This window comes from Dendrobates tinctorius, unplaced genomic scaffold (genome assembly GCF_039654945.1).
Source record: "Dendrobates tinctorius isolate UK_male_01 unplaced genomic scaffold, ASM3965494v1 ptg000046l, whole genome shotgun sequence".
NCBI classification, from domain to species: Eukaryota; Metazoa; Chordata; class Amphibia; order Anura; family Dendrobatidae; genus Dendrobates; species Dendrobates tinctorius.
This window is the reverse complement of record NW_027361714.1, coordinates 46,759,912-46,786,295: the sequence shown is the minus strand read 5'-3', so window position 1 is coordinate 46,786,295 and position 26,384 is coordinate 46,759,912. Positions and strand designations below refer to the sequence as shown.

The following is a 26,384-nucleotide window of genomic DNA, read 5'->3' as shown; positions in this document are numbered from 1 at the left end:
GATCCCGACCACGATATGACCCGGTCAGGATCGCTGGTGCATCGCTAAATGGTCGCTAGTGAGCTGCCAAACAGGCAGATTTCACCAGCAACGCAGCAGCGGTCGTTACTTACCTTTCAGACACGGCGATGATGACGTCCTCTGCCCGCGTCCACACGTCGCTCGTCGGCACCAACAGGAAGCACCCGACGAGAAATGGACCTGGACGATCTCGCACGGTCAGCGATAGCCAGCGGGGGAGCCGGTCGGAGGTAAGTATCACACGTAGCGATATCGCTAGCAATATCGCTGCTGCGTCACAAAATCGGTGACGCTTTAGCGATATTGGTAGCGATATCGCTATGTGTAAAGCCCCCTATAGACTTGAAAACTAGTACAGAAGTAAATCCTTATACCGCTGTTTGATTCCACTAGCTCTATCTTTTAATCTTCTAAATGATAAATAAAAATATAAAAAAGGACAAGACATAGATAGGAAGGGAAAAGGGAAAAAAGGCACAAACTATATAGAAATATTAAGATAGAAAAGTCAACTTTAAAAATCCACTTGAGCCCAATAATAGTCCCACGGGGCCCAAATAGTATCAAATCTGCCCACTCCAGCTCTCAGCAAAGCCGTCATGTATTCCATTCTACAGATGTCAGCAATTCTATTTAGTAAGTGTTTGTGCGAAGGGGGAGAGGTCTGTTTTCAGTTAAGAGCTATCGGACAACGCGCTGCAGTGAGAATATGTAGTACTAGCAATTTTCCACGAATTTTTCCTCATCCCTCTAGGAGAGACATTAAGGAGATAAATAGCAGGATCTAATTCAACCTCCATAAAGAGAACCTTACAGATTAAGGCTTTTACTTCCTCCCAAAAACTAATGATCTCCGAACAAGTCCAAAAAATATGGTATTGAGTACCAGTCTCTGAACCACAACGCCAGCAGAGGTTTGAGCGCTGGGGGTTCAATCTATGAATGAGATCCGGGGTGTGATACCAGAACATCAAAATCTTATACTGATTCTCCTTATAAAGAGTACAAATAGAAGACTTATCTGGTCTATCCCAAATATGTTGCCAGGTTTGAGGTGACAGAACCTTCCCCAAAATAGACCCATCTACTTATGTACGATGTTTAATTTGGGGACTTCCTCTGGGGATGGTTTATAATCTTATATCTGAGATTAATCCCTTAGGTGATGGGCCCCTTTTGCAAATCCTCTCAAAATCAGACCGTAAGGACACCTTTGATGATCCATATAATGACAAAGTGAGGTGCTTAATCTGCATATATTGAAAGAACTCCCTATTAGATATATTAAATCTAACCTTAATGTCATCAAACGTAAGAACCTCCAGCATGTTCCCATCCACCACGTCCGCAAATCTCAACAACCCGGCTTGAATCCATGTATGAACCATTGCAGGTTCCATGCTATTTGGAATCAAAGGTTGATAAATTATATCATTGCAATTATATCATTGGCGTGTTGCGAGAGGCTAAGGTATACATCCTTATGCATGTTAACCAAACCTCTCACAAACTGTATAGGTCCCAATAACGGTGCTGAAATTCTAATGGGCTGTTTTGACCATAATAAGGCATTTGGATAGACTAGAGCCAGCCATAGCTTTTCTATTTCCGTCCATTTTTTTAAATGCTCACTACACTTGTGTCCAGTGAGAGACAAGGACACTCTTACAGACAAGATGATGCTTACCATTCCAAATGAACTTCATTATAGCAGCTTGAAGGAACTTAAGTTCCATCTTAGGAGCCTTAACTGGATGAGTCTCAAAATAGTAAAGCACCATGGGGAAAAGTGACATATTAATGGGAGGCAATACGACCTGTCAAGGAAAGCGAATGGGGCGTCCATTTATCTAATAATTTCCTCAGATCCGAGAACAGCGACGGAAAATTGCAATTGTAGAGTGTATTATTAGAGGAGGACTGGTGAACCCCCAGATACTTGGCAGCATTATTTTTACATCTAAATTTTTAATTTCAAATGACCTAGAACATCCGGAGGAACATTTAACGGCATGGCTTCAGTTTTGGTAGTATTTAATTTATATCCTGATAAGCCCCAATAAGTTTTTAACACCTCCATGAGGTTAGGTAGCATAGTATGGAGTTTAATAAGGGTCAAGAAAACATCATCTGCTTACAAGGAAATCTTGAAGACTTTATTTCTGACCTCTACCGGCTGAGATACCGGGATTTTACTGAATCATGGCAGCTAATGGCTCTATATACAGAACATATAGTAAAGGCGAAATGGGGCTACCTTGACGCGTACAATTCAATATTTTAAAGGAGGAAGAAGAGTGAAAATGGAGTTTAATTGAGGCCTAAGTGAAACTATACAAGGCCCTGATAGGTGTCAAAAAAGCCCCCGAGATACCAAATGCTCTCATAGTCTCAAACAAAAAAGACCAGTTTAATCAATCAGACGCCTTTTCTGCGTCCAGGCTTAAGACAAGGGTTTGCATATTATTTCTGTTAGAAACCTCCAGGTCAATCGCACGTCTAGCATTGTCACCCCCCTGATGAAAGGGAACAAAACCCACCTAATCCTTGTCAAAAAGCTGGGGCAACCAAGAATTGAGTTTATTGGCTAGCACGTAGGTAAAAATTTTAAGGTCAGAATTTAATAGAGCTATTGGTCAGTAATTTGAACAATCCAAGGGATCCCTCCCAGACTTGGGAACAAGGACCAGATAAGAGCGTGAGAGTGAGTCCGGAATGGGTGAACCCTCCTTAACGGAGTTAAACATCCTTATCATGTGGAGGGAAAGCTCCTCTAAGAAGGTCTTATAATACAATTAAGTAAGGCTGGTTTTGCACTTACCGCATTTTTTGCGGTCCCTTATTGCTGCCCGTTTTTGTGGGCAGTATCGCTGCATTTTTTGTGTTGTACCGCAATAACGGGCTGCAAAAAATGTTTACGGATCGAAACGGCGTTCTGCAAAACCGGAAGTGACGGCGCGCTGCAAAAACAAACTTCCGGTTTGTTTTTGCGGCCCCATTGATTTAAATGGGCGCCGTGTCTGTACACCGTGAAAAATATCGAGCATGCTCGATAAATTTCCACGGTCGTATGTACGGCGCACCATTGAATTTTTGCGGGTCGATTTTGCGGCCCCATAGAAAGTTATCGGGGCCGCAAAATTGGCCCGCAAAAATATGTTAAGTGTAAAACCAGCCTTAGCCCATCAGGGCCAGAAGATTTACCTACGGGAAGGTCCTCCAGGATATCTACCATCTTGTCTTTAGATACTGGTTGATTAAGAAATGTTAATGCTTCTGGAGGGAGCACTGGAAGAAACGTTGAGTGCACATACCATTAGGATGTTTTTAATTACATGTAGTTCTGGATTCTACTTGTCTTTTTTATTTGTAAGACTTTTAGGCTGTGAGAGACATGTTTGAAAAATTTTAGGTTTAGGCTGCTACCAGAGCAAGATGCACCTTGTCTTGGCTGGTGGGCTCTTGTGAGTTGGCCAAGTACCTAAGTAAGTTAATTTATAGAAGTATATTCTATATAGCATTAATGCAGTCCAGATTTCATATTCTATGTTTTCATGCATCTTAACACTTACAAAGTGCCACTGTAATCTTTGATTTGTGGATTTTAAATCCACAGCATGGGACAATTTACTAGATTTTCTCAGCAGCATCTGAATGAAATTTTCTTAATATTTAATTTGATATTACTATTGTAATACACAGCTGACTTTCTACACGTAAATACTCAGCATAAAATCCTCTGCATATTCCAACAATAGAATATGTAAAATTTTAATTAAAAAAAAAAATACTTCACCGCCACCACTAACTGACCTTTTAGGGCTCGTTCAGATGACCGTATTATCGGTCTGAGTGCGATTCGACAAACATCAATGCTAGCCTATAGGGGCCATGCACATGTCCGTTTTTTTTTTATTTCATTTTTTATTTTCCCCTCAGGAAGAGTCTGTGCGAGGAAAAAAAAAATTGAGGAATGTCCTTGGTTTATCTAATACTCAAATCACACTCCCTTCCATGCAAGTCAAGTTCATGTCGGACTGTACTCAGACGACGTCTGAGTGCAGTTTGGTTTTTGCGCACTGATGCAAAGGAGAAGATGGTGACATTTTACTTTCCATCTTCTTTTCACAGTGTGCTCCAGTGCTCTCAACCGAAAGAATCGAATCACACTATGCTGACACTTTGATCAGAGATTAGAGTGTCCTTTGCATAATTCACAAGAGTGACTGCACACTTGTCATTTTAGACTGGCCAGTCCCTTTAAAGTGAAAACATTTTACTTTTAGGCTAAGTGCCTACATTGAGAAATGCTGAGGAAATGTCCGCAGCATTTCGGCAACTCCCTACCGTAGGTAAAACGCATGCGTTTCCCTGCAAAACACAAGCGTTTTTAGCTTGCAGAATTCTAGCGCTTTTCAAGCGATCTGTAGCATCGCTTGGAAAAGTGATTGACAGGTTGGTCACACTTGTCAAGCATAGTGCTTGACAAGTGTGACCAACTTTTTACTATTGATGCTGCCTATGCAGCATCAACAGTAAAAGATAAAATGTTAAAAATAATAAAAATAAATAGATATACTCACCTCCTGGCGGCACCCGATCTCCTCAGCGGCGATTCCGGTCCTCAACGACAATGCCGGCAAGTTCCGTTCCCAGGCGTGCTTTGCGAGAATGACCTTTGTGACGTCACGGTCGCGTGACCGCTACGTCATCAGAGGTCATTATCGCAAAGCACACCTGGGAACGGAACTTTCCGGCAGCGCCACTGCTGGGCTCCGGGGGCCACAGAGGGTAAGTATATCCCTATTTTTTATTTTAATTCTATTTTTTACAGGAATATGGTACCCAGGGCCTGGAGGAGAGTCTCCTCTCCTCCAGACCCTGGGTACCATCCGCACATGAAGCTCTCACTTCACCCATGGTGGGCATAGCCACATGCGTAATGTGAGTGTTTCAGTGCAATTCTATGGTAGCGGAATCGCCTCGATTCCGCAGAAATAATGGACATGCTGTGGATTTTACTTCTATGCAATTCAACAGCGGAAAAATCCGCAGCATGGGCACAGCAATTGCGGAATCCCATAGGATTGCATGGGATGCGTTTTGTTAGCGTTTTTTAAGCGTTTCCGCAGCAGCAAAAATGCGGCGGAATCCTTTAAAAAACGCAACGTGGGCACACAGCCATTCTGTGACATTTGCAGCTCACAATTTTTTTTTTTTTTTGTATTCTTTTTTCTGTTCTTATTTTTTTATGTCATGAAATTTGCTGTAAGAGCTGCAATGTAGGTCAAACAGGCAGTTGTAGTTTACATTAAAATGAATATATTATTAATAATAAATTTTATTTCTATAGCGCCGACATATTCCGCAGCACTTTACATTTCAGAGGGGATTTGTACAGACAATAGACATTACAGCATAACAATAATCACATAACAAATACCAAGAGGAATGAGGGCCCTCCTCGCAAGCTTACAGTCTGTGAGGAAAGAGGTAGACACGAAAGGTGGGTGGTAACAGTTGCCCTGATTGTATGGACCAGCCATAATGTTAAGTGTGCAACAGTACAGACACAGAGGGCTAATGGATGCATAAAGCATGTGGGAACATGAATGCTGGAACCTGGTTATGGTAAAACTTTTGTCTGTGCCACACAGGGATAGAATAGGTTAATGTGTTGAGGCGATAGGCCAATCTGAATAAATGCGTTTTCAGGGCACGCTTAAAATTGTGGGGATTGGGGACTAATCGTATTGACCTGGGAAGTGCATTCCAAAGAATTGGCGCAGCACGTGTATAGTCTTGGAGATGAGAGTGCTAGGTTCTGATTATTGAGGATGCTAACCTCAGGTCATCAGCAGAACGGAGAGTGCGGGTAGGATGGTATACTGAAACAAGGGAGGAGATGTAGGGTGGTGCTGAGCCATGGATGGCTTTGTGGGTGAGGGTAATAAGTTTATACTGAATTCTGGAGTGGATGGGTAGCCAGTGTAATGACTGGCACAAGGTAGAGGCATCGGTGTAACGATTGGTGAGGAATATGATCCTGGCTGCAGCATTCAAGACAGATTGGAGAGGGGAGAGTTTTGTAAGAGGAAGACCAATTAGAAGAGAGTTACAATAGTCGAGACGAGAATGAATAAGAGAAACAGTAAGAGTTTTTGCGGAGTCAAAAGAAAGAAAAGGTCGAATTCTAGAAATGTTTTTTAGGTGCAGATGACAAGAGCGAGCCAGTGATCGACTATGGGGAGCAAAGGAAAGATCGGAGTCAAGTATGACCCCAAGACAGCGGGCATGTTGCTGGGGAGTAATAGTGGAACCACACACAGAAATGTCAATGTCGGGTATAGGTACATTAGTAGAGGGAGGAAACACAAGGAGTTCAGTCTTTGACAGGTTCAGTTTCAGATATAGTGAGGACATGATGTTAGACACAGCGTTTAGACAATCGCCGGTGTTTTCTAGAAATGCTGGCGTGATGTCAGGAGAAGAAGCGTATAATTGGGTGTCATCAGCATAGAGATGGTACTGGAAACCAAATCTACTGATTGTTTGACCAATAGGGGCAGTGTACAAGGAGAAGAGGAGGGGGCCTAGAACCAATCCTTGAGGAACCCCAACAGTAAGGGGAAGGTGAGAGGAGGAGGAACCGGCAGAAGATACAGTAAAGGAGCGGTCAGAGAGATAGGAGGAGAACCAGGAGAGAACGGTGTCCTTGAGGCCAAAGGAACGGAGCATAGTGAGGAGGAGCTGATGATCCACAGTGTCGAATGCTGCAGAGAGATCCAAGAGAATTGGCATGGAGTAATGACCATTTGATTTAGCTGTTAGTAGATCATTAGAGACTTTAGTGAGGGCAGTTTCGAGTGTAAAGAGCGGAAACCAGATTGGAGAGGGTCGAGAAGAGAGTTATCAAAGATAGCGGATAAGACGGGAGTGGACCAGGCGTTCCAGGAGTTGAGATGAAGGGAAGATTAGAGACAGGTCTATAGTTAGCGGCACAGTTTTGGATGGTTTTTTAAGTAGTGGATGTATGATGGCATGCTTAAATGAGGAGGGAAAGATACCAGAAGAGAGAGAGAGGTTAAATATTTTAGTTAGGTGAGGGGGGACAGCAGGGGAAAGGGACTGGAGGAGATGTGACGGAAATGGGTCACTGGTGCAAGTGGTTGGGCGAGAAGATGCAAGGAGCCTGCTTAATTCTTCTGTGACTGGTTCAAAATCAGAGAGTGAGCTAGATGCAGTGGGGGAGGGAGGACAGTGCATGGTATGAGGTGATTGGGAGATAATTTCCTGTCAAATCTGGTCAATTTTTTCTTTGAAGTAATTGGCCGGATCGTCAGCTCGGAGCTCCGTGGTTGGGGCCTGTACTCTTGGGTTGAGTAGAGAATGAAAAGTGTCAAAAAGACGTTTCAGGTTATTGGATAGTGAGGTGATTTATGGACATCTATGGTTTGATTTATTTTTTTTTAGCCTGTGTGGATTGGATGGGCTGTTACCGACATCTGGTGAGAATTTCGTGTCAGTTGCACCTTTTAGAAATATATTTACTTAGAAAATTGGTGACATGTGCAATAGTTACAGGTGCTTCTCACTAAATTAGAATATCATCAAAAAGTTAATTCATTTCAGTTCTTCAATCCAAAAAGTGAAGCCAACATTTCAGATTTTAAAATCATTTTTCAAGCTGCTGATATAAAGTATTCTAATTTACTGAGATAATGACTTTTGGGTTTTCATTGGCTATAAGCCATAATCATCAACATTAACAGAAATAAACACTTGTAATGACTCTATATAACACAAGAGATTCACTTTTTCTATTGTGAAACTGATATAAATTAACTTTTGATGATGATCTAATTTTGCGAGAAGCATCTGTATTTCACCCGCTGTATATACTATTATTTCAGATATATGGTAAGTTTTTGTCCCTGTTGTATATTTGCCTTTTTCAGTAAACATGTATTTGTACCTGCAGGTACTCTCAGCCCCTCCATGAAGAGATCGCACTTCACAAACATCTCAAACACAAGAATATTGTCCAGTATTTGGGTTCTTTCAGTGAAAATGGCTTTATTAAGATTTTTATGGAGCAAGTACCAGGAGGTAAAACATCATTTAATATGTGCATGTTTTCATTTCAGATGGATACTACAACTAGGGTAGGTTCACACAAGTATAAAAAGATGTTTACTTTCATCTGGAAAACATGGATGATTTTTCTCTCACTTGTAATCCGTGTGCAATCCATTTTTTTCTACGCAGTTTCTTTTGTTACAGAATTGCAACAAGTACATGCTGCAATTTTTTTTCCACATACAGATTTGGTCAGTGGGAAAAATTGCTCATTTTCCACGGACACCGTTCGGACTGAAAATACGCTCTTGTAAACAAGCCCCTAAAGGGGTTGCTTCACAATCCACAGGACTGCTGAATATAGCCACATACAGTGCTTAGTGATCTTCATCAGTCCCATAGGCACTGAATGGAGTACTAGTATATATGCATGAAAACCTTACCATTCAAACTGGGGAACAACGCTTCTATTTTTGTGTTCAAGCAGTGAATCCCCTAGCATCATATTTTTTACCTGCGGTATATATATATTTTCTCTCCATTTGCTGTGCAGATTATGAGACTTTTCAGGCTCTGCACAGCGAGACCTTATTGTCCTTTAATAGTAGATTTACAATTATTAATATTTAAGTGGATAAAACTATGTCCTGGACCCACAGGTGATCATTTCACTACACGGTACAACTTTGACAGCTTTGCCTGTAACTGTAACAAATATGGCACTTATGCATTCATCACATTACCAGGACAGATTTATATCCACTGAAAATGAACAATAAAGGATTCTCCTAAATGATTGCAAGTAGAGACCATGGAGCTGTGAAGCTCTGATAAAGGGAGTATTTTAGAAATCGTGCAACTATTCACTATACTGTATAATGAAAATCTTTATTTGCTTAAACAATGATGCCTTTTAATGTATATGATGAGTTAGAGGCATAGCTAGGAGTTTGTTTTAGGAGGGGTGAAACCTCTAGTGGATCCCTAACAATGTAACCCTGATTACAACTATGGTGGCACACCCTAACAGTGGATGTAAGAGAATCTCAGCAGATGACTAAATAAAATCTTTATACAAACACCAACACTCATATTACAGACATATGGTGACCATTTATGTAGTGGTAGATACTAGTGCTGCAGAACACGCAAGAGATTACACTAAAGTTACTGATGGTGACTTACAGCTGACGTTCCTTCTGGTGGGGTCGTTCACTTTTGCTGTGTTTTCCATCTGGACCAGACAGACATGGCAACTTCTTCCAGCTAAGACTTGGCTGCAGAGATTACAACAAAGACACATCTGACTTCTCACATTTCAGGCACCATCCCCATCTATTACCAATCTGCACAAACTCCATTTCCTGCTGATACCCCAATCCTGAGCCGCTGCTGCCGTCTGTATGTGTCCCTATTATAGCACCTAATGTGTGCCATCTGATTTTCCTTCTACTGGAGCCCTAGGTTTCCCTTTCATGCAACTCATAAAGTATGATGTCAACAAAACTGCAACAAAAACACTGTAAGACCCCTACAGTGAATTCCTTCATCGTACCCTCCACATGCACAGGATGATGACCCTACTGTACCCCACCCCTCAACTCCCTTAGAAAAGTATGGTGATCCCAACACAGAATGATCCCCGAACTCTGATCCCCACATAGCCCTCCATGCAGTATAATGGGCCTATCTTCAGTATAATGGCCATGACACAGCCATCCACACAGTATGATGGACCCCACGCAAACCTTCACACTGTATAATTGCTTGCATCCAGTATAATGGCTCCCACATAGCCCTCCAAATATTATAATAATAGCCCCCACATAGCCATATAGTATAATACACTTCATTGTCCTTCATATAGTATAATGCTGAACCTATAGTCCTCCATATAGTGTACTGCACTCCCCATAATCCTCCTTATAGTGTAGTCCACTCTCCATAGTCCTCCATATAGTATAATGCAATCCCCATAGTCCTCCATATAGTATAATGCAGTCCCCATAGTCCAGTATATAGTATAGTACACTCCCCATAATTCTCTATATAGTATAATGCCATCCCCATAGTCCTCCATATAGTATAATGCACTCCCCATAGGCCTCCATATAGTGTAGTACACTTCCCATATTCCTCCATATAGTATACTGCACTCACATAGTCGTCCATATAGTATAATGCACACCCCATAGTCCTTCATGTAATAAAATGCACTCCCCATAGTTTCTCTCCTGATTCACTACAAAGTTGGAATGGTTGTTTTCTCATCTCTGCCAGAGGTCCACACTTCTCACAGGACTAGAGAGGTACGATACGATATGATACGATACACTTTATTGATCCCGAGGGAAATTATGGTATCATACTCGGACTTGCACACAGGAACGGATGAGCTCCTGTACAGGAGTCTGTCCCTGTTCAGGAGTCAACCCCCAACTTTCTATGTGAGCAATAGTTGGCACAATACACTTGATTCAATATGTACATAGGCAGAAAAATCCACCAGAGTAGGTGTTACTAGTGGGCCCTTGGCATCCCAGTCTAACACTGGTCTTTGTTAACCAGCTTGCAGAATGCCAAATTCATTTAGCTTTCCTCCTACCCTTACTTTCTTTTCCTATGTTCTGTTTGTTCATTTTATTACAAACTAAATAAAACATTTCATGCAAAAATATATTTACACACGTGATATAGCCATAACTGACCTATAGATTCATGATCCCAGGTAATTTCAAATGCACAATTCACACTAGAATAAAAAAGCAAAACCCGAAAAGAGTACATTGCATTCATCACTATTTTTCCATACATTTCAGCAGGTATCCCCAACCTGTGGCTTGGTAGCCACATGTGTCTCTCCGGACCATGATGTGTGGCTGTCAGCTGTATGTGAGCTTGGTGTATTAGCACTAGGTTTAGCAAACAACTATGAAGAGAAGGTCTCCAGATGGTGACTTTTGTGAGTAGCCCTGCACAGAAGAGCAGGTCTGGATGCTGTATATTGGTGGGGGCAGAGGCGTAGCTAGGGGTTCGGGGGGGGCGAAACTTCTGAGTGGGCCCCTAACTAGGTAACTTTGATTTCAACTCAGTGACGCACCCTAATAGTGGATGTAAGAGATGACTGCGCTATTACTGAAAATAATCCCTATATAAAGACCAACATTGATATTACCACCATATGACGAGTGGTAAATACCAGTCCTACAAAACATATAAGTGATTACAGCACAGTTAGAGATGGTGACTTACAGTGGACGTTCTTTCTGATGGAGTCGTTCACTTTTCACGTCTTTTCCATCTGGCCCAGACCGGCATGACAACTCCTCCAGCCACGACTCTGCTACAGAGAATACAACAAAGACACGTTTCACTTCTCATATTCCAGCTCCATCACCATGTATCCCCAACCTGCACAAACCCCTCATTCTGCTGATACCCCAATACTGAGCCGGTGCTGCCGTATGTGTCCCTATTACTGCACCTGATACCCCAATGCTGAGCCGCTGCTGCCGTATGTGTCCCTATTACTGCACCTGATAACCCAATACTGAGCCGCTGCTGCCGCATGTGTCCCTATTACTGCACTTGATACCCCAATGCTGAGCCACTGCTGCTGCATGTGTCCCTATTACTGCTCCTGATAACCCAATGCTGAGCCGCTGCTGCCGCATGTGTCCCTATTACTGCACCTGATACCCCCTATACACAAGGCTCCGCTCTGTACACCTTGTAGACATGCGGCTCTGCGCCGTACACGCTGTACACATGCGACTCTGCTCCGTACACCTTGTAGACACGCGGCTCTGCTCCGTAAACGCTGTACACGCGGCTCTGCTCTGGACACGCTGTACACATGCAACTGTGCTCCGTACACGCTGTACACACGCGGCTCTACTCCGTACATGCTGAACACACGCAGCTCTGCTCCGTACACGCGCGGCTCTGCTCCGTACACGCGCGGCTCTGCTCCCTACACGCTGTACACACGCGGCTCTGCTCCGTACACGCTGTACACGCGCGGCTCTGCTCCGTACACGCTGTACACGCGCGGCTCTGCTCCGTACACGCGTGGCTCCGCTCCGTACACGCGCGGCTCCGCTCCGTACACGCGCGGCTCCGCTCCGTACACGCGCGGCTCCGCTCCGTACACGCGCGGCTCCGCTCCGTACACGCGCGGCTCCGCTCCGTACACGCGCGGCTCCGCTCCGTACACCCCGTACACGCGCGGCTCCGCTCCGTACACCCCGTACACGCGCGGCTCCGCTCCGTACACCCCGTACACGCGCGGCTCCGCTCCGTACACCCCGTACACGCGCGGCTCCGCTCCGTACACCCCGTACACGCGCGGCTCCGCTCCGTACACCCCGTACACGCGCGGCTCCGCTCCGTACACCCCGTACACGCGCGGCTCCGCTCCGTACACCCCGTACACGCGCGGCTCCGCTCCGTACACCCCGTACACGCGCGGCTCCGCTCCGTACACCCCGTACACGCGCGGCTCCGCTCCGTACATCCTTTACACGCGCGGCTCCGCTCCGTACACCCCGTACACGCACGGCTCCGCTCCGTACACCCCGTACACGCGCGGCTCCACTCCGTACACCCCGTACACGCGCGGCTCCGCTCCTCCATAACCTCATACATGCATATCTCTGCTCCGTACACCTTCTACACACTCGGCTCCGCTCTGTACACCTCATACACACAGCTCTGCTACATCCACCCTGTAAAACCCCTCCTGACCCCACACAGAAATTTCACCTCATCCAGCCAGCACCATGACAACCAGCACAGCAGAATCCTGCAGCCACTGAAGCCCCTGATCATGTGACCACTGACCCCGCCCCTCCTGTGACCTCATCACAGGTCCTGTGCGCACAGAATAGCCCAGGACGACATTGCTGGCTGAGAGGTGGGGGGCCCACTACTGGCACTGGGGCCCCCCACCGCCTTCTCAGGGGCCCATAGCGGCTGGGCAGCAGAGTGGGGAGATCGATTCTCCCCGCTCTGCCGCAGAATAGTAGTGTAGCTCCGGTGGGCCCCCTCAGAGCGCGGGGCCAGGGGCCACCGTCCCCCCTGCCCCCCCCCCCGGTAGCTATGCTACTGGGTGGGGGGGGATAAATACGGTAAAGATAGAATGATACAGCCAGTTAGAGGGGTGCTTGGAGCTGGGTGTGATACTATGGTGAATGTGCTTGATGCAAGAATACCCAAAGAGGATAAAGTGGGAACCCCTAGATGTAAGTATATTGGCGAAAATGAAGGTGGGCACAAGGATACAGAATGCATTCAGTGAGGAATCTTTGTATTAGGACAGTGGGGCTCTTGGTATTATTATTATTAATATTTATTTATATAGCGCCATTGATTCCATGGCGCTGTACATGAGAAGGGGTTACATACAATTTACAGATATCACTTACAGTAAACAAACTTAACAATCACAGACTGATGTAGAGGAGAGAGGACCCTGCCCTTTCGGGCTTACATTCTACAGGATGGGGAAGGAGACAGTAGGTTGGGGGGTTGCAGCAGCTCCCGTAGTGGTGAGGGGGGCAGCGGGGATCATTGCAGGCTGTAGGCTTTCCTGAAGAGATGGGTTTTCAGGTTCCGTCTGAAGGATCCGAGTGTGGTTGATAGCCGGATGTGTTGGGGCAAAGAATTCCAGAGGATGGGGGCTATTCGGGAGATGTCTTGGAGGCAGTTGGGTGAGGAGCGAATAAGTTTGGAGGAAAGAAGGAGGTCTTGGGAGGATCGGAGATTACGTGAGGGAAGATATCGGGAGATTAATTCAGAGATGTATGGAGGAGACAGGTTGTAGATGGCCTTGTAGGTCAGTATTAGTAATTTGAATTGGATACGCTGAGGGAGTGGGAGCCAGTGAAGAGATTTGCAGAGGGAAGAAGTGGAGGAGTAGCGAGGATAGAGATGAATTAGTCGGGCAACAGAGTTAAAGGGAAGGTGCCGTGTTTTTTCATAATTTAATGTAAAAAAGAAAATAGTATAAAAAGATATTGTCCCCTAAGCTTGACTCAGTGGTGTGTATGGATTTATTTATTTTTTTTCTGTAGCAATGCAGCCACTGGGGGCTGCCGTCTTACCTCTCTGGCTGCTGAACGACACTTTCCATGCTCATTTACGGCAGTGCCTGCGCATAAGAGACAATAGTCGGCTGCCGACCCGATCTCTTTCATTGCAGCTGCATCAGGAGTGAACTGGCCACGCCTCTGGGCAGCTCAATTCACAGCTGTAGGTGTGGCCAGGCGCCATCTTATTAGAGCCCAGTGCTTTTCTTTTAGCTTCATTTACACACTATTGCAAGCCCTGGATGTTCACTCTGCACATACCAGCTGTAGGAGAGGAACCAGGACGAGCTCCTGGACACCAAGCTGCTCTTTCCAAAACACACGGCCAGCTGCTGCCCCTGCTCTTGCAAAACATAGGAGGAGCTGCTCCCTGCTGTTTCAAAACACTTGGCAATCTGCTGGACATCTAATCCTCTCCTGTGTGATACTGACTGCTGAGCCCTGTATCTAATCCTCTCCTGTGTGATACTGACTGCTGAGCTATGTATCTAATCCTATCCTGTGTGATACTGTCTGCTGAGCCGTGTATCTAATCCTCTCCTGTGTGATACTGTCTGCTGAGCCGTGTATCTAATCCTATCCTGTGTGATACTGTCTGCTGAGCCGTGTATCTAATCCTATCCTGTGTGATACTGTCTGCTGAGCCGTGTGTCTAATCCTCTCCTGTGTAATACTCTCTGCTGAGCCGTGTATCTAATCCTATCCTATGTGAAGCCCCCGTCACACTAAGCGATCTCGGTAGCGAGATCGCTGCTGAGTCACAACTTTTGTGACGTAACAGCGATCTCACCAGCGAGATCGCTGTGTGTGACAGCGATCAGCGAGCGGCCCCCCTGCCGGGATCGCTGGAAGAAACCTCTGGACATTTCTTTGGTCGCTGGTCTCCCGCTGGCCAGCACGCATCGCTGTGTGTGACAGGCGGGAGACCAGCGATCAGGTGTAAAAAATAATTAAAAAAAAATAGTTATTCTCACCTTCCGACGTCCCGTTCAACCATCCTGCCTCTCTCCACGCTCCGGTCCCAGTGATCCTTTGCACGAATGACCGCGAGACTTTGTTATCCCTCGAGACCGTGACATCTCGCGGTCATTCTCGCAAAGGATTACTGGGACCGGAGCGTGAAGAGAGGCAGGATGGCTGAACGGGACGTCGGAAGGTGAGAATAGCTATATTTTTTATTTTGATTCTATTTTTTACAGGGATGGCCAGCGATGCCGGGCGCTCGGCATCGCTGTGCTGATCGCTGGTGAAGCTGTCTGTGTGACTGCTCACCAGCGATCCCGACACCTTGATATCGGTGTCGGGATCGCTGGTAAGTCGCTTAGTGTGACGGGGCCTTGATACTGTCTGCTGAGCCATGTGTCTAATCCTCTCCTGTGTGATACTGACTGCTGAGCCGTGTATCTAATCCTATCCTGTGTGATACTGACTGCTGAGCCGTGTATCTAATCCTATCCTGTGTGATACTGTCTGCTGAGCTGTGTATCTAATCCTATCCTGTGTGATACTGACTGCTGAGCCATGTGTCTAATCTTCTGTGTTCTGCTGAGCCGTGTATCTAATCCTATCCTGTGTGATACTGACTGCTGAGCCGTGTATCTAATCCTATCCCGTGTGATACTGACTGCTGAGCCATGTGTCTAATCTTCTGTGTTCTGTTGAGCCGTGTATCTAATCCTATCCTGTGTGATACTGACTGCTGAGCCATGTGTCTAATCTTCTGTGTTCTGCTGAGCCGTGTATCTAATCCTATCCCGTGTGATACTGCTCTCCTGAAATACTCTGTGCTGCTGTCACCCTGCTCCTCCACCATATATCTCCCTCTGTGCCCCCCATAGACCAGTACACTGCTTTCCTGAAATACTCTGTGCTGCTGTCACCCTGCTCCTCCACCATATATCTCCCTCTGTGCCCCCCATAGACCAGTACACTGCTCTCCTGAAATACTCTGTGCTGCTGTCACCCTGCTCCTCCGCCATATATCTCCCTCTGTGACCTCCCCCATAGACCAGCACACTGCTCTCCTGAAATACTCTGTGCTGCTGTCACCCTACTCCCAGAATCCTTGCTGCCTGCCATCCTTGGTGACCGAAGACCCCATTCCTCTCCTCAGATCCCGTACTGGCGATGTGTGAAAGCGAGGCGACAGGAGCCTGATATATGGTGGAAGGAGCAGGGCGAAAGCAGCACAGAGTATTTCAGGAGAGCAGTGTGCTGGTCTATGAGGGGGCGCCCTGTTCGGTGCCAGGGATTGTACATAGATAGCTGTGTTTTATACACATGGATGGACCATCTGCTTGTCTGCTCCACAGAAATCCAGGAAACATTTCTGCTGATTGATGACCTGTCCTGATCCAGACTTTGCATGCAAAGACAGTCAGTAACTTTGCAGGCCCCATCAAAATGGCAGCTCACTGTGTTCCTAGATGTCATCCTCTCTTTTCTCTTAGCAAACACCCAGAAGGGGAGGAGAGGAGTGACACCACACCCATGTGAGCAGATTCCGCCCATAATTACTGCAGGGCAGTAATGTAAGCTAGTTGTGCACTAGGTTTTTGTGCCAAATTTCAGTAGCTGCTCCCCCTAGTGTTAAGTGGAAATGCCAAACTTTTTAAAATTATTTTTCATATTTTACAAAATTAAAAACATAATATTTTTTAAGAAAATGGAAACATTAATTCTTCACATATTTTCTATTGCTGAAAAAAAAATTTTTGGATGGCACCTTCCCTTTATTAAGGATGGACTGTAGAGGTGCGAGGGTGTTAGCAGGGAGGCCACAGAAAAGGATGTTGCAATAGTCGAGACGGGAGATGATGAGGGCATGCACAAGCATTTTAGTAGAGTGAGGGTTGAGGAAGGGACTGATTCTGAAAATATTTTTGAGATGGAGGCGGCAGGAGGTGGAGAGAGCTTGGATGTTTGAAGGACAGGGCAGAGTCAAGGGTATCTGTTTGATGTGGGCACAAGAGGTACCTCAAAAGGTAAGAAAGGTTGAGGACCACTGTATTACATAGTGCCTTTCAAAACTACAACTTAACCTGCAAACAAAACAAGCCCTCATACGTCTATATGTCGATGGAAATAAAAAAACTAGAACGCTTATTGAAAAAGAGCAAGGAAAAATTAAAACACAAAAATGAAAATTATCTGCAAGGGGTTAAAATAAGCAGTGGCTGATAACTGCTGTGACAGGATTTTATTTAATTTTTTTTATTTCTTAAACGAGTGCTTTGTTTGAGTATTGAGTAACCCAGTACTAGGGAATATTCCTGCAGGCACATGGTAACGCCATATGCTCCAGTCAGCAACCTACAGATATGGAATTTCAGTAAAGCACGCAATTATGAAGCTTGTCTGAGGAGAATTTTCTCTCTTAGTGACCTTATAGTTCTCATAATACTGGAGCAATCAGCTGAAATTAGGAATATCCCTGCAAATTATTGTTTTCTCAGGTCTGGGGAGATTTCACAAACTCTGGGGCCTTCAGAATATGGTAGTAATTACCATTATGACTGAAGGAAAATCTATTAGTGGCAGCTCAGCATGTATACAGTGACCCAGTGTAAGATGAGATACACAGTCATGAGGCTTTTAGTGTGTGCCAAATTTTACCTGATATTTTTAGACAGATGACTATTTGTGTGTCTGGGGAGCTATATATAAGGAGACAGAGAAAGTAAGTAAACACCCAAGTTCTCTGCTGTTTTCTGGTTCAAAAGGGTCATTTACTGCCAAGTATTCGGAAACAACAACTTTAGTTTCTCTGCATTCACAGATCACTCCCAAGTTTTCTTCATGTTTGTCAGGGATTAAAACTAGCAGGCAGATTTACTAATTCTGAGTAATTGTGACAGTGCTAATGTGTTGCCAATCAGTGGGGGTCCAGTTACTGAGACCCCCCATTGATCTTTCAAAATACTGCTCTGATTCGCTCACTACTGCAAGTAGAAGTGCTCAGCAAGAGAGTGTGCACAAAATGATAGAAAGTATGCTAGTCAGTGATCCGAGTACATTTTGCTGTCAGAAGGTCATTGGTAACTTTGAGTGCAGTTTCAGTCGAATGTAGGGGGCGGAAGCCAGACTCTTCAGAGTCTAAAAGGGAGTGACTGGAGAGGAAACAGGTAAGGCGGGAGTAGACTAAACGCTCCAAAAGTTGAGATGAAAGGGAGATTGGAGACTCGTCTGTAGTTGTTTGTGCAGGATAGGTCGAGAGCGGATTTCTTTAGTAATGGAGTAATGATAGTGTTTGAAGGAAGGTGGGAAAATGTCTAAGGAGAGGGAGAGATTAAAGATTGTAGTTAGGTGAGTTTTGACGACTTGAGAGAGAGGCTGGAGGAGATGTGAGGGAATGGGGTCGGTAGTGCATAAAGTCAGACGAGAAGAAGAGCAGTCTGGAGACTTCTTCTGTGATGGGATCAAATGTGACAAGATAATAAAGAATGTATATGCCAGTTATGTTCCAATTACAATAAATGTTGTGTTTTTGAAGCATTTATGCCTGTAGTAAACTACCATATTTGATGCTAGTCACTATTCAGATAAATCATGAGGCTGGGTAGTCAAGGGGTCCAAGATCAGATACCAAGAGGGCTCTTCATACATAAAAAGTGTAAAGCAAAGGCTTAGTAGGACAAAGTTGGAGGTCAGAATTCCAGGAAGTTAGCGGATCAAGACAAAGGAGCTAGGTTAACGGATGGTCAGAGGCAAGGTCCAAAGTCAGGCAGCAATAGATCAAAGACAGAACACTGAAGAACAAGGCAAACATGCACCACTGAGCTAAGGCTACAACAGGCAGTAATCTGAGGCAGGCAGCCAGGGAATCACTCAGAACAGGAGACACCTGTAGGAAACCCAGCATCCCCCGATCCTGATTGGATGGTTGAGCTGCCACACTGAGCTGAGGAATTCTGACACCACTTATGGTCATACCATTAACTAATATAGTTAATATTAATTACTCATTAATTCTTATGTTTACAGGTAGCAATGTGATTTTTTTTTTTTTTAATTCCAGGAAGCCTTTCAGCTCTTCTGCGATCAAAATGGGGACCTTTGAAAGACAATGAACAAACTATTGGGTTTTATACCAAACAAATTCTGGAAGGTTTGAAGTATCTTCATGATAATCAGATCGTTCATCGAGACATTAAGGTCTGTTTTCTTACATTGCTGAGAATATGTATTTTGTATTGTGTAAAAGGCATCTTTATATGGAGCTGTGCCCAGCACCAGGTGGTCTATTCTAGATAGACCATAATTAGTAGAAGAATGGCACAGATCTTTTATTCAAAATGTACGATCGCACATAAATTTCTGCAAACGTGTACATGTGCTTCTCACAAAATTAGAATATCGTTAAAAAGTTAATTTATTTCAGTTCTTAAATACAAAAAGTGAAACTCATATTTTATAGAGTCATTACAAACAGTGAACTATTTTAAGTGTTTACTTCTGTTAATGTTGATGATTATGGCTTACAGCCAATGAAAACCCAAAAGTCATTATCTCAGTAAGTTCGTATACTTTATAACACCAGCTTGGAAAATGATTTTAAAATCATAAATGTTGGCCTACTGAAATGTGTGTTCAGTAAATGCACTCAATACTTGGTTGGGGCTCCTTTTGCATGAATGCGGTATGGCATGGAGGCGATCAGCCTGTGGCACTGCTCAGGTGTTATGGAAGCCTAGGTTATTTTGATAGCAGCCTTCAGCTCATGTGCATTGTTGGGCCTGGTGTCTCTCATCTTCCTCTTGACAATATCCCATAGATTCTCTATGTGGAAAAAATGTAAAAATAATTCATCTCACCTCTTCTCGCATCGTCCTCCTGGGTATTGGATTCTCCCCTAGCGCACGGATTTGCCTTTGGCTCTAGGCAGATAGAAGATAATGCAGAAAGTGGTGGCGTTAATCCAGCGACTTAGGGTAGTAGAATTTTAAAAAATCCAGTTTATTTAATACACATTAAAATACAGTGCTGCATGTTGCAGCCACAGGGCCAAACTGTAGGAACAAGAATCCTATGCGTTTCAGCTGTAGGAAGCTTTAATCATGGATACTAGGTTTATTGTAGGGTCTTTATGGGGTGTTTTTTTTTTTTTTTTTTTTTGTCTACATTGTGGTCTTTTTGTATTGTTGGTATTTACCAATACTTACACTGGGTAGGATTTTTAGCTATATTTAATAAATCAGTATGTTTTAAGGGATTATATGTTCACATCTGTCAAGTCAGCAATCTTCCCCATGATTGTAGAGCCTACTTAAACAGATGAAGGGACCTTTTTAAACGCTTAGGAAACCTTTGCAGGTGTTTTTTGTTAATGTTTCTAATTTACTAAGATAATGACTTTTGAGTTTTTATTGGCTGTAAGCCATAATCATAAACATTAACAGAAATAAACACTTGAAATTGAACACTCTGTTTTTAATGACTATATATATGAATTTCACTTTTTGTATTGAAGAACTGAAATTAACTTTTTGATGATATTCTAATTTTGTGATAAGCACCTGTATGTCATGAACCCAGTTAACTATTAAGCTAATTGTATTCTAATTTTTCACTAGTAAAATATATGCAGTGGCTTGCAAAAGTATTTACCCGCCTTGGCATTTTTTGCTACCTCACATTCTGGAATTTTACTTTTTTTGGGAGGGGGTTTGCATCAGTTCATGTAAAGAACATGCCTACACCTGAACATTTGGTTTTCTTTTTTTTTCAGATGCAAACCGCAAACAGGACAAATTAACTGAAATTTAGGGCACATAACTAATCACCCCCCCCCTAAAGTCAGAACTTTGTAGAACCTCGTCTCTATGAGCTTTCCTCATCTTGCTACTGGGATTTTTGCCCATTCTTCAAGGCAAAACTCTCCAGCTCCTTCAAGTTAAATGGTTTACTCTGATGAACAGTAATCTTCAAGTCTGACCTCAGATTCTCAGTTGGATAAAGGTCTGGGCTTTGACAAGGCCACTCCAAAACATTTACACATTTCTCCTTAAACGATCTGAGTGTTGATTGAGCAGTATGCTTTGGGTCATTGTCTTCTTGGAAGGTGAACTTCCTTCCCAGTCTCAAATCACTGACAGACTGAAAAAGGTTTTAAACATTCCTGTATTTCACACCATCCATCTTCCCCTCAGCTTGGACCGTTTTCACTTTGGGGATGGAGTTCTTGAGGTGAGGTGATGAGCTGTGTTGGTTTAACCCTTTTGTGACAGAGCCAATTTGCAGCTTAATGACCAGGCCCATTTTTACATTTCTGACCACTGTCATTTTATGAGGTTATAACTCTGGAACGCTTTCACGGATCCTGCTGATTCGGAGATTGTTTTTTCGGGACATATTTTACTTCATGTTAGTGGTAAAATTTCTTCGATATGACTTGCGTTTATTTATAATAAAAAAAAAAAAAAACCCCGGAAATATGGCGAAAATTTTGCAATTTTCAAACTTTTAACTTTTATGCCCTTTAATCAGAGAGATATGTCACAAAAAATACTTAATAAATAACATTTCCCACATGTCTGATTTACATCAGCACAATTTTGGAACTAATTTTTTTTTGTTAGGAAGTTATAAGGGTTTCTCATTTTTTTTAACAAAATTTACAAAATCATTTTTTTAGGGACCACATCACCTTTGAAGTCACTTTGAGAGGTCAGTATGTCAGAAAATACCCAAAAGTGACAGCATTCTAAAATCTGAACCCCCCTCAAGGTGCTCAAAAGCACATTCAAGAAGTTTATTAGCCCTTTACGTGCTTCACAGGAACTGAAGCAATGTGGAAGGAAAAACTTAACATTTAACTTTTTTTTTTTTTACAAACATTTTACTTAATTTTTTTATTTTTACAAGTGTAAAAATAGAAAATGAACCACAAAATGTGTTGTGCAATTTCTCCTGAATACGCAGAAATTGGACACCTAAAGTTGTTGTGCAATTTGTACTGAGTAGGCTGATACTCCATATGTGGGGGTAAACCACTGTTTGGGCGCACGGCAGGGCTTGGAACGGAAGGAGCACCGTTTGACTTTCTCAATGCAGAATTGACCGGAATTGAGATCGGACACCATGTTGCGTTTGGAGAATCCGTGATGTGCTTAAACAGTGTAAACCCCCAACAAGTGACCCCATTTTGGAAACTAGACCCATTAAGGAACTTAACTAGATGTGTGGTGAGCAATTTGAACTCCCATGTGCTTCACAGAAGCTTATAACGCAGAGCATTGAAAATAAAAAATCATTTTTTTTTCCTCAAATATGATTTTTTAGCCCCCTATTTTTTTATTTTTCCAAGGGTAACCGGAGAAATTGGACCACAAAAGTTGTTTTGCAATTTGTCCTGAGTACGCTGATAACCCATGTGTGGGGGGAACCACTATTTGAGCACATGGGAGAGCTTGGAAGGGAAGGAGCGCTATTTTGGAATGCAGACTTTGATGGAATGTTCTGCGGGCGTCATGTTGCTTTTGCAGAGCCCCTGATGTGCCTAAACAGTAGAAACCCCCCACAAGTGACCCCATTTTGGAAACTAAACCCCCCAAGGAGCTTATCTAGATATGTGGTTAGCACTTCGAACCCCCAATTGCGTCACAGAAGTTTAGAACGCAGAGCCGTGAAAATAAATCTTTTTTTTTCCACAAAAGTGATTTTTTTTTAGCCCCCAATTTTTTTTTATTTTCCCAAGGGTACCGAGAAATTAGACCCCCAAAGTTGGTGTGCAACTTGTCCTGAGTATGCTGATACCCCATATGTGGGGTAAGCCACTGTTTGGGCGCATGGCTTAGCTAATCCCAAAGCTAATCCTAACCCTATTCCCAACCCTAACCGTAACCCTAACCACTCCCCTAACCATAATACTAACCCTAATACCAACCCTAACCCTAATTCCAACCCTAATTCTAACCCTAATGGAAAAAAGAAGATAAATACAGTATATTTTCATTATTTCATTATATTTCCCTAACTAAGGGGGTGATAAAGGGGGGTTTATTTACTATTTTTTTTTATTTTGATCACTGTGATAGCTTTATCACAGTGATCAAAATGTACGTTCAATGAATGAATGGAATCTGCTGACCTCGATGGGCGCATTGCGCATGCGCCCACCATTTTCTTCCAGGAAGAAGATGGCGGCGCCCACCGGAGGAGGCAGGAGGGCCCGAGGACCATCGGGAGGTACCTGGGTGGGGGATCGAGGACCCTATTTCTCTCTCCTCTGATGTGCGATCACATCAGAGGAGAGAGAAAGTTAATGCAAAATCACGGCTTTTTTTTTTCTTTGCGGGCGCCATTATACGGTTAATAACGGCGATCGCAAAAGCGGGGTCAGTAAAAACTGACCCGAATCATGTTCTCTGGGGTCTCGGCTACCCCCTGCAGCCGAGACCCCAGAGAAAATTCAACTCTGGGGGGCACTATACAGTTTTTCCACAGTGCCGTGAATTCACGGCGCTGTGGCTGAACCCCTTTACTCCCAAGGGTGGTTTGCACGTTAATGCCTGGGCAAATTTTTACAATTCTGACCACTATCCCTTTATGAGGTAATAACTCTGGAACACTTCCATGGATCCTGGTGATTCTGACATAGTTTTTTCGTGACATATTGTACTTCATATAGTGGTAACATTTCATTCATATAACTTGCGTTTCTTTGTGAAAAAAATGGAAATTTGGTGAAAATTTTGAAAATTTCTCAATTTTCCAACTTCAAATTTTTATGCCCTGTAAGGTAGCGCTTGTTATTCAGATATGGGATACTCGCTAGGCAGCCGATAAATCAGGTCCGGCACAGGTTTCTCAACATAAACTCAGTCCATTCGGTTTATTATGCAGCATAAACCATCAAACAGCAACAGAAAGTTCATATCAAATCAGCATAGCGTCCATGACAGAGTTCCCCTCTGTTAACTTCGTGGTCACACAGACACAAGTCTCCACGTGCACTCAGGAAGGCAGACCCATCTTCCTCAGTCGGCCTCACGTCAGCCAGACGAGACCTTCCATTTGGACCAACCGGGTCCAAGAATTCACTCATGTGACCTACCCTGGCCACCTTATATGGTCCATAGCCACGCCCACCGTATCACATGGCTATGACCTCATCACAGGTCCTTCAACCACTCATACACATACTTTACTATGGTGTTTTAGACACCCGCCCCTAGGTGGGTTTGTAGGTGATTGATCCTACCTGTCTCACCAATCACCTGAAGGCTTCTCCCTAACACATTGGAACAACAGATCAGCTCTGCTGATAGCACATAATCAAGCCTTCATCCCAAGGCCACCCACCTTGGGATACTTAACGATCCTTTAGTACCCTGCTCCTGTTACCACTCTGGACATGGCTATCCGTCCGTCCTGGGACACCCACACAGCGCCCCCTAGCGGATACAGTGGTCACTACACCACAGCCCTTAAATCACAGACATATGGCACACAAAAAACTTATTAACCCCTTCACCCCCAAGGGTGGTTTGCACGTTCATGACCGGGCCAATTTTTACAATTCTGACCACTGTACCTTTATGAGGTCATAACTCTGGAACGCTTCCATGGATCCCGGTGATTCTGACATTGTTTTCTCATGACATATTGTACTTCATGTTAGTGGTAAAATTTCATTCAAATAACTTGCGTTTATTTGTGGGAAAAACGGAAATTTGGCGAAAATTTCGCAATTTTCCAACTTTGAATTTTTATGCCCTTAAATCACAGAGATACAGCACACAAAAAACTTGATAACTAACATTTCCCACATGTTTACTTTACATCAGCACAATTTTGGAACCAAAATTTTTTTTTGTTAGGAAGTTATAAGGGTTAAAAGATGACTAGCGATTTCTCATTTTTACAACACCATTTTATTTTTAGGACCACATCACATTTGAGGTCACTTTGAGGGATCTATATGATAGAAAATACCCAAAAGTGACACCATTCTAAAAACTGCACCCCTTAAGGTGCTCAAAACCACATTCAAGAAGTTTATTAACCCTTCAGGTGCATCACAGGAATTTTTTTGAATATTTAAAAAAAAAATGAACATCTAACTTTTTTTCACAAAAAAAATACTTCAGGTTCAATTTTTTTATTTTACCAAGGGTAACAGGAGAAATTGGACTGCAAAAGTTATTGTGCAATTTGTCCTGAGTACGCTGATACCTGATATGTGGGGGGGAACGACTGTTTCGGCGCATGGCAGAGCTCAGAATGGAAGGAGCGCCGTTTGACTTTTTCAATGCAAAATTGGCTGGAATTCAGATCGGACGCCATGTTACGTTTGGAGAGTCCCTGATGTACCTAAACAGTGGAAACCCCCTACAAGTGACCCCATTTTGGAAACTAGACCCCCCAAGGAACTTATCTAGATATGTGGTGAGAACTTTGAACCCACAAGGGCTTTACAGAAGTTTATAACGTACATCGGTACAATTAAAAAATCATATATTTTCCACAAAAATGATCTTTTCACCCCAATTTTTATTTTCCCAAGGGTAACAGGACCCTAAAAGTTATTGTGCAATTTGTCCTGAGTACGCTGATACCCCACATGTGGGGGTAAACCACTATTTGGGCGCATGGCAGAGCTCGGAAGGGAAGCAGCGCCATTTGACGTTTTTGGCTGGAATTGAGATCGGACATCATGTCGCGATTGGAAAACCCCTGATGTACCAAAACAGTGGAAACCCCCCACAAATGACACCATTTTGGAAACTAGACCCCCTAAGAAACTTATCTAGATGTGTGGTGAGAACTTTGAACCCCCAAGGGCTTCACAGAAGTTTATAACATAAAGCCGTACAATTAAAAAATCATATTTTTTCCACAAAAATGATCTTTTCACCCTCAATTCTTATTTTTCCAAGGGTAACAGGACCCTAAAAGTTGTTGTGCAATTTGTCCTGAGTACGCTGATACCCCACATGTGGGGGTAAACCACTATTTGGGCGCATGGCAGAGCTCGGAAGGGAAGGAGCGCCATTTGACGTTTTTGGCTGGAATTGAGATCGGACACCATGTCGCGATTGGAAAACCCCTGATGTACCTAAACAGTGGAAACCCCCCACAAATGACACCATTTTGTAAACTAGACCCCCCCACGGAACTTATCTAGATGTGTGGTGAGCACTTTGAACCCCCAAGTGCTTCACAGAAGTTTATAACGCTCGGACGTGAAAATAA

At 43.7% G+C, this 26,384-nt stretch overlaps 1 protein-coding gene across 2 annotated transcripts in view; it reads left to right on the top strand.

The window, feature by feature from the left end:
• The window catches only part of MAP3K5 (mitogen-activated protein kinase kinase kinase 5), a 339,184-nt gene that overhangs the window by 224,349 nt on the left and 88,451 nt on the right, over positions 1-26,384 (top strand). For both annotated transcript variants that reach the window (XM_073575888.1, XM_073575887.1), the window contains exons 16-17: positions 8,003-8,130; positions 19,207-19,343. In XM_073575888.1, coding sequence (XP_073431989.1) covers positions 8,003-8,130; positions 19,207-19,343 — 265 coding nt within the window. The remainder of the gene's footprint in view (positions 1-8,002; positions 8,131-19,206; positions 19,344-26,384) is intronic.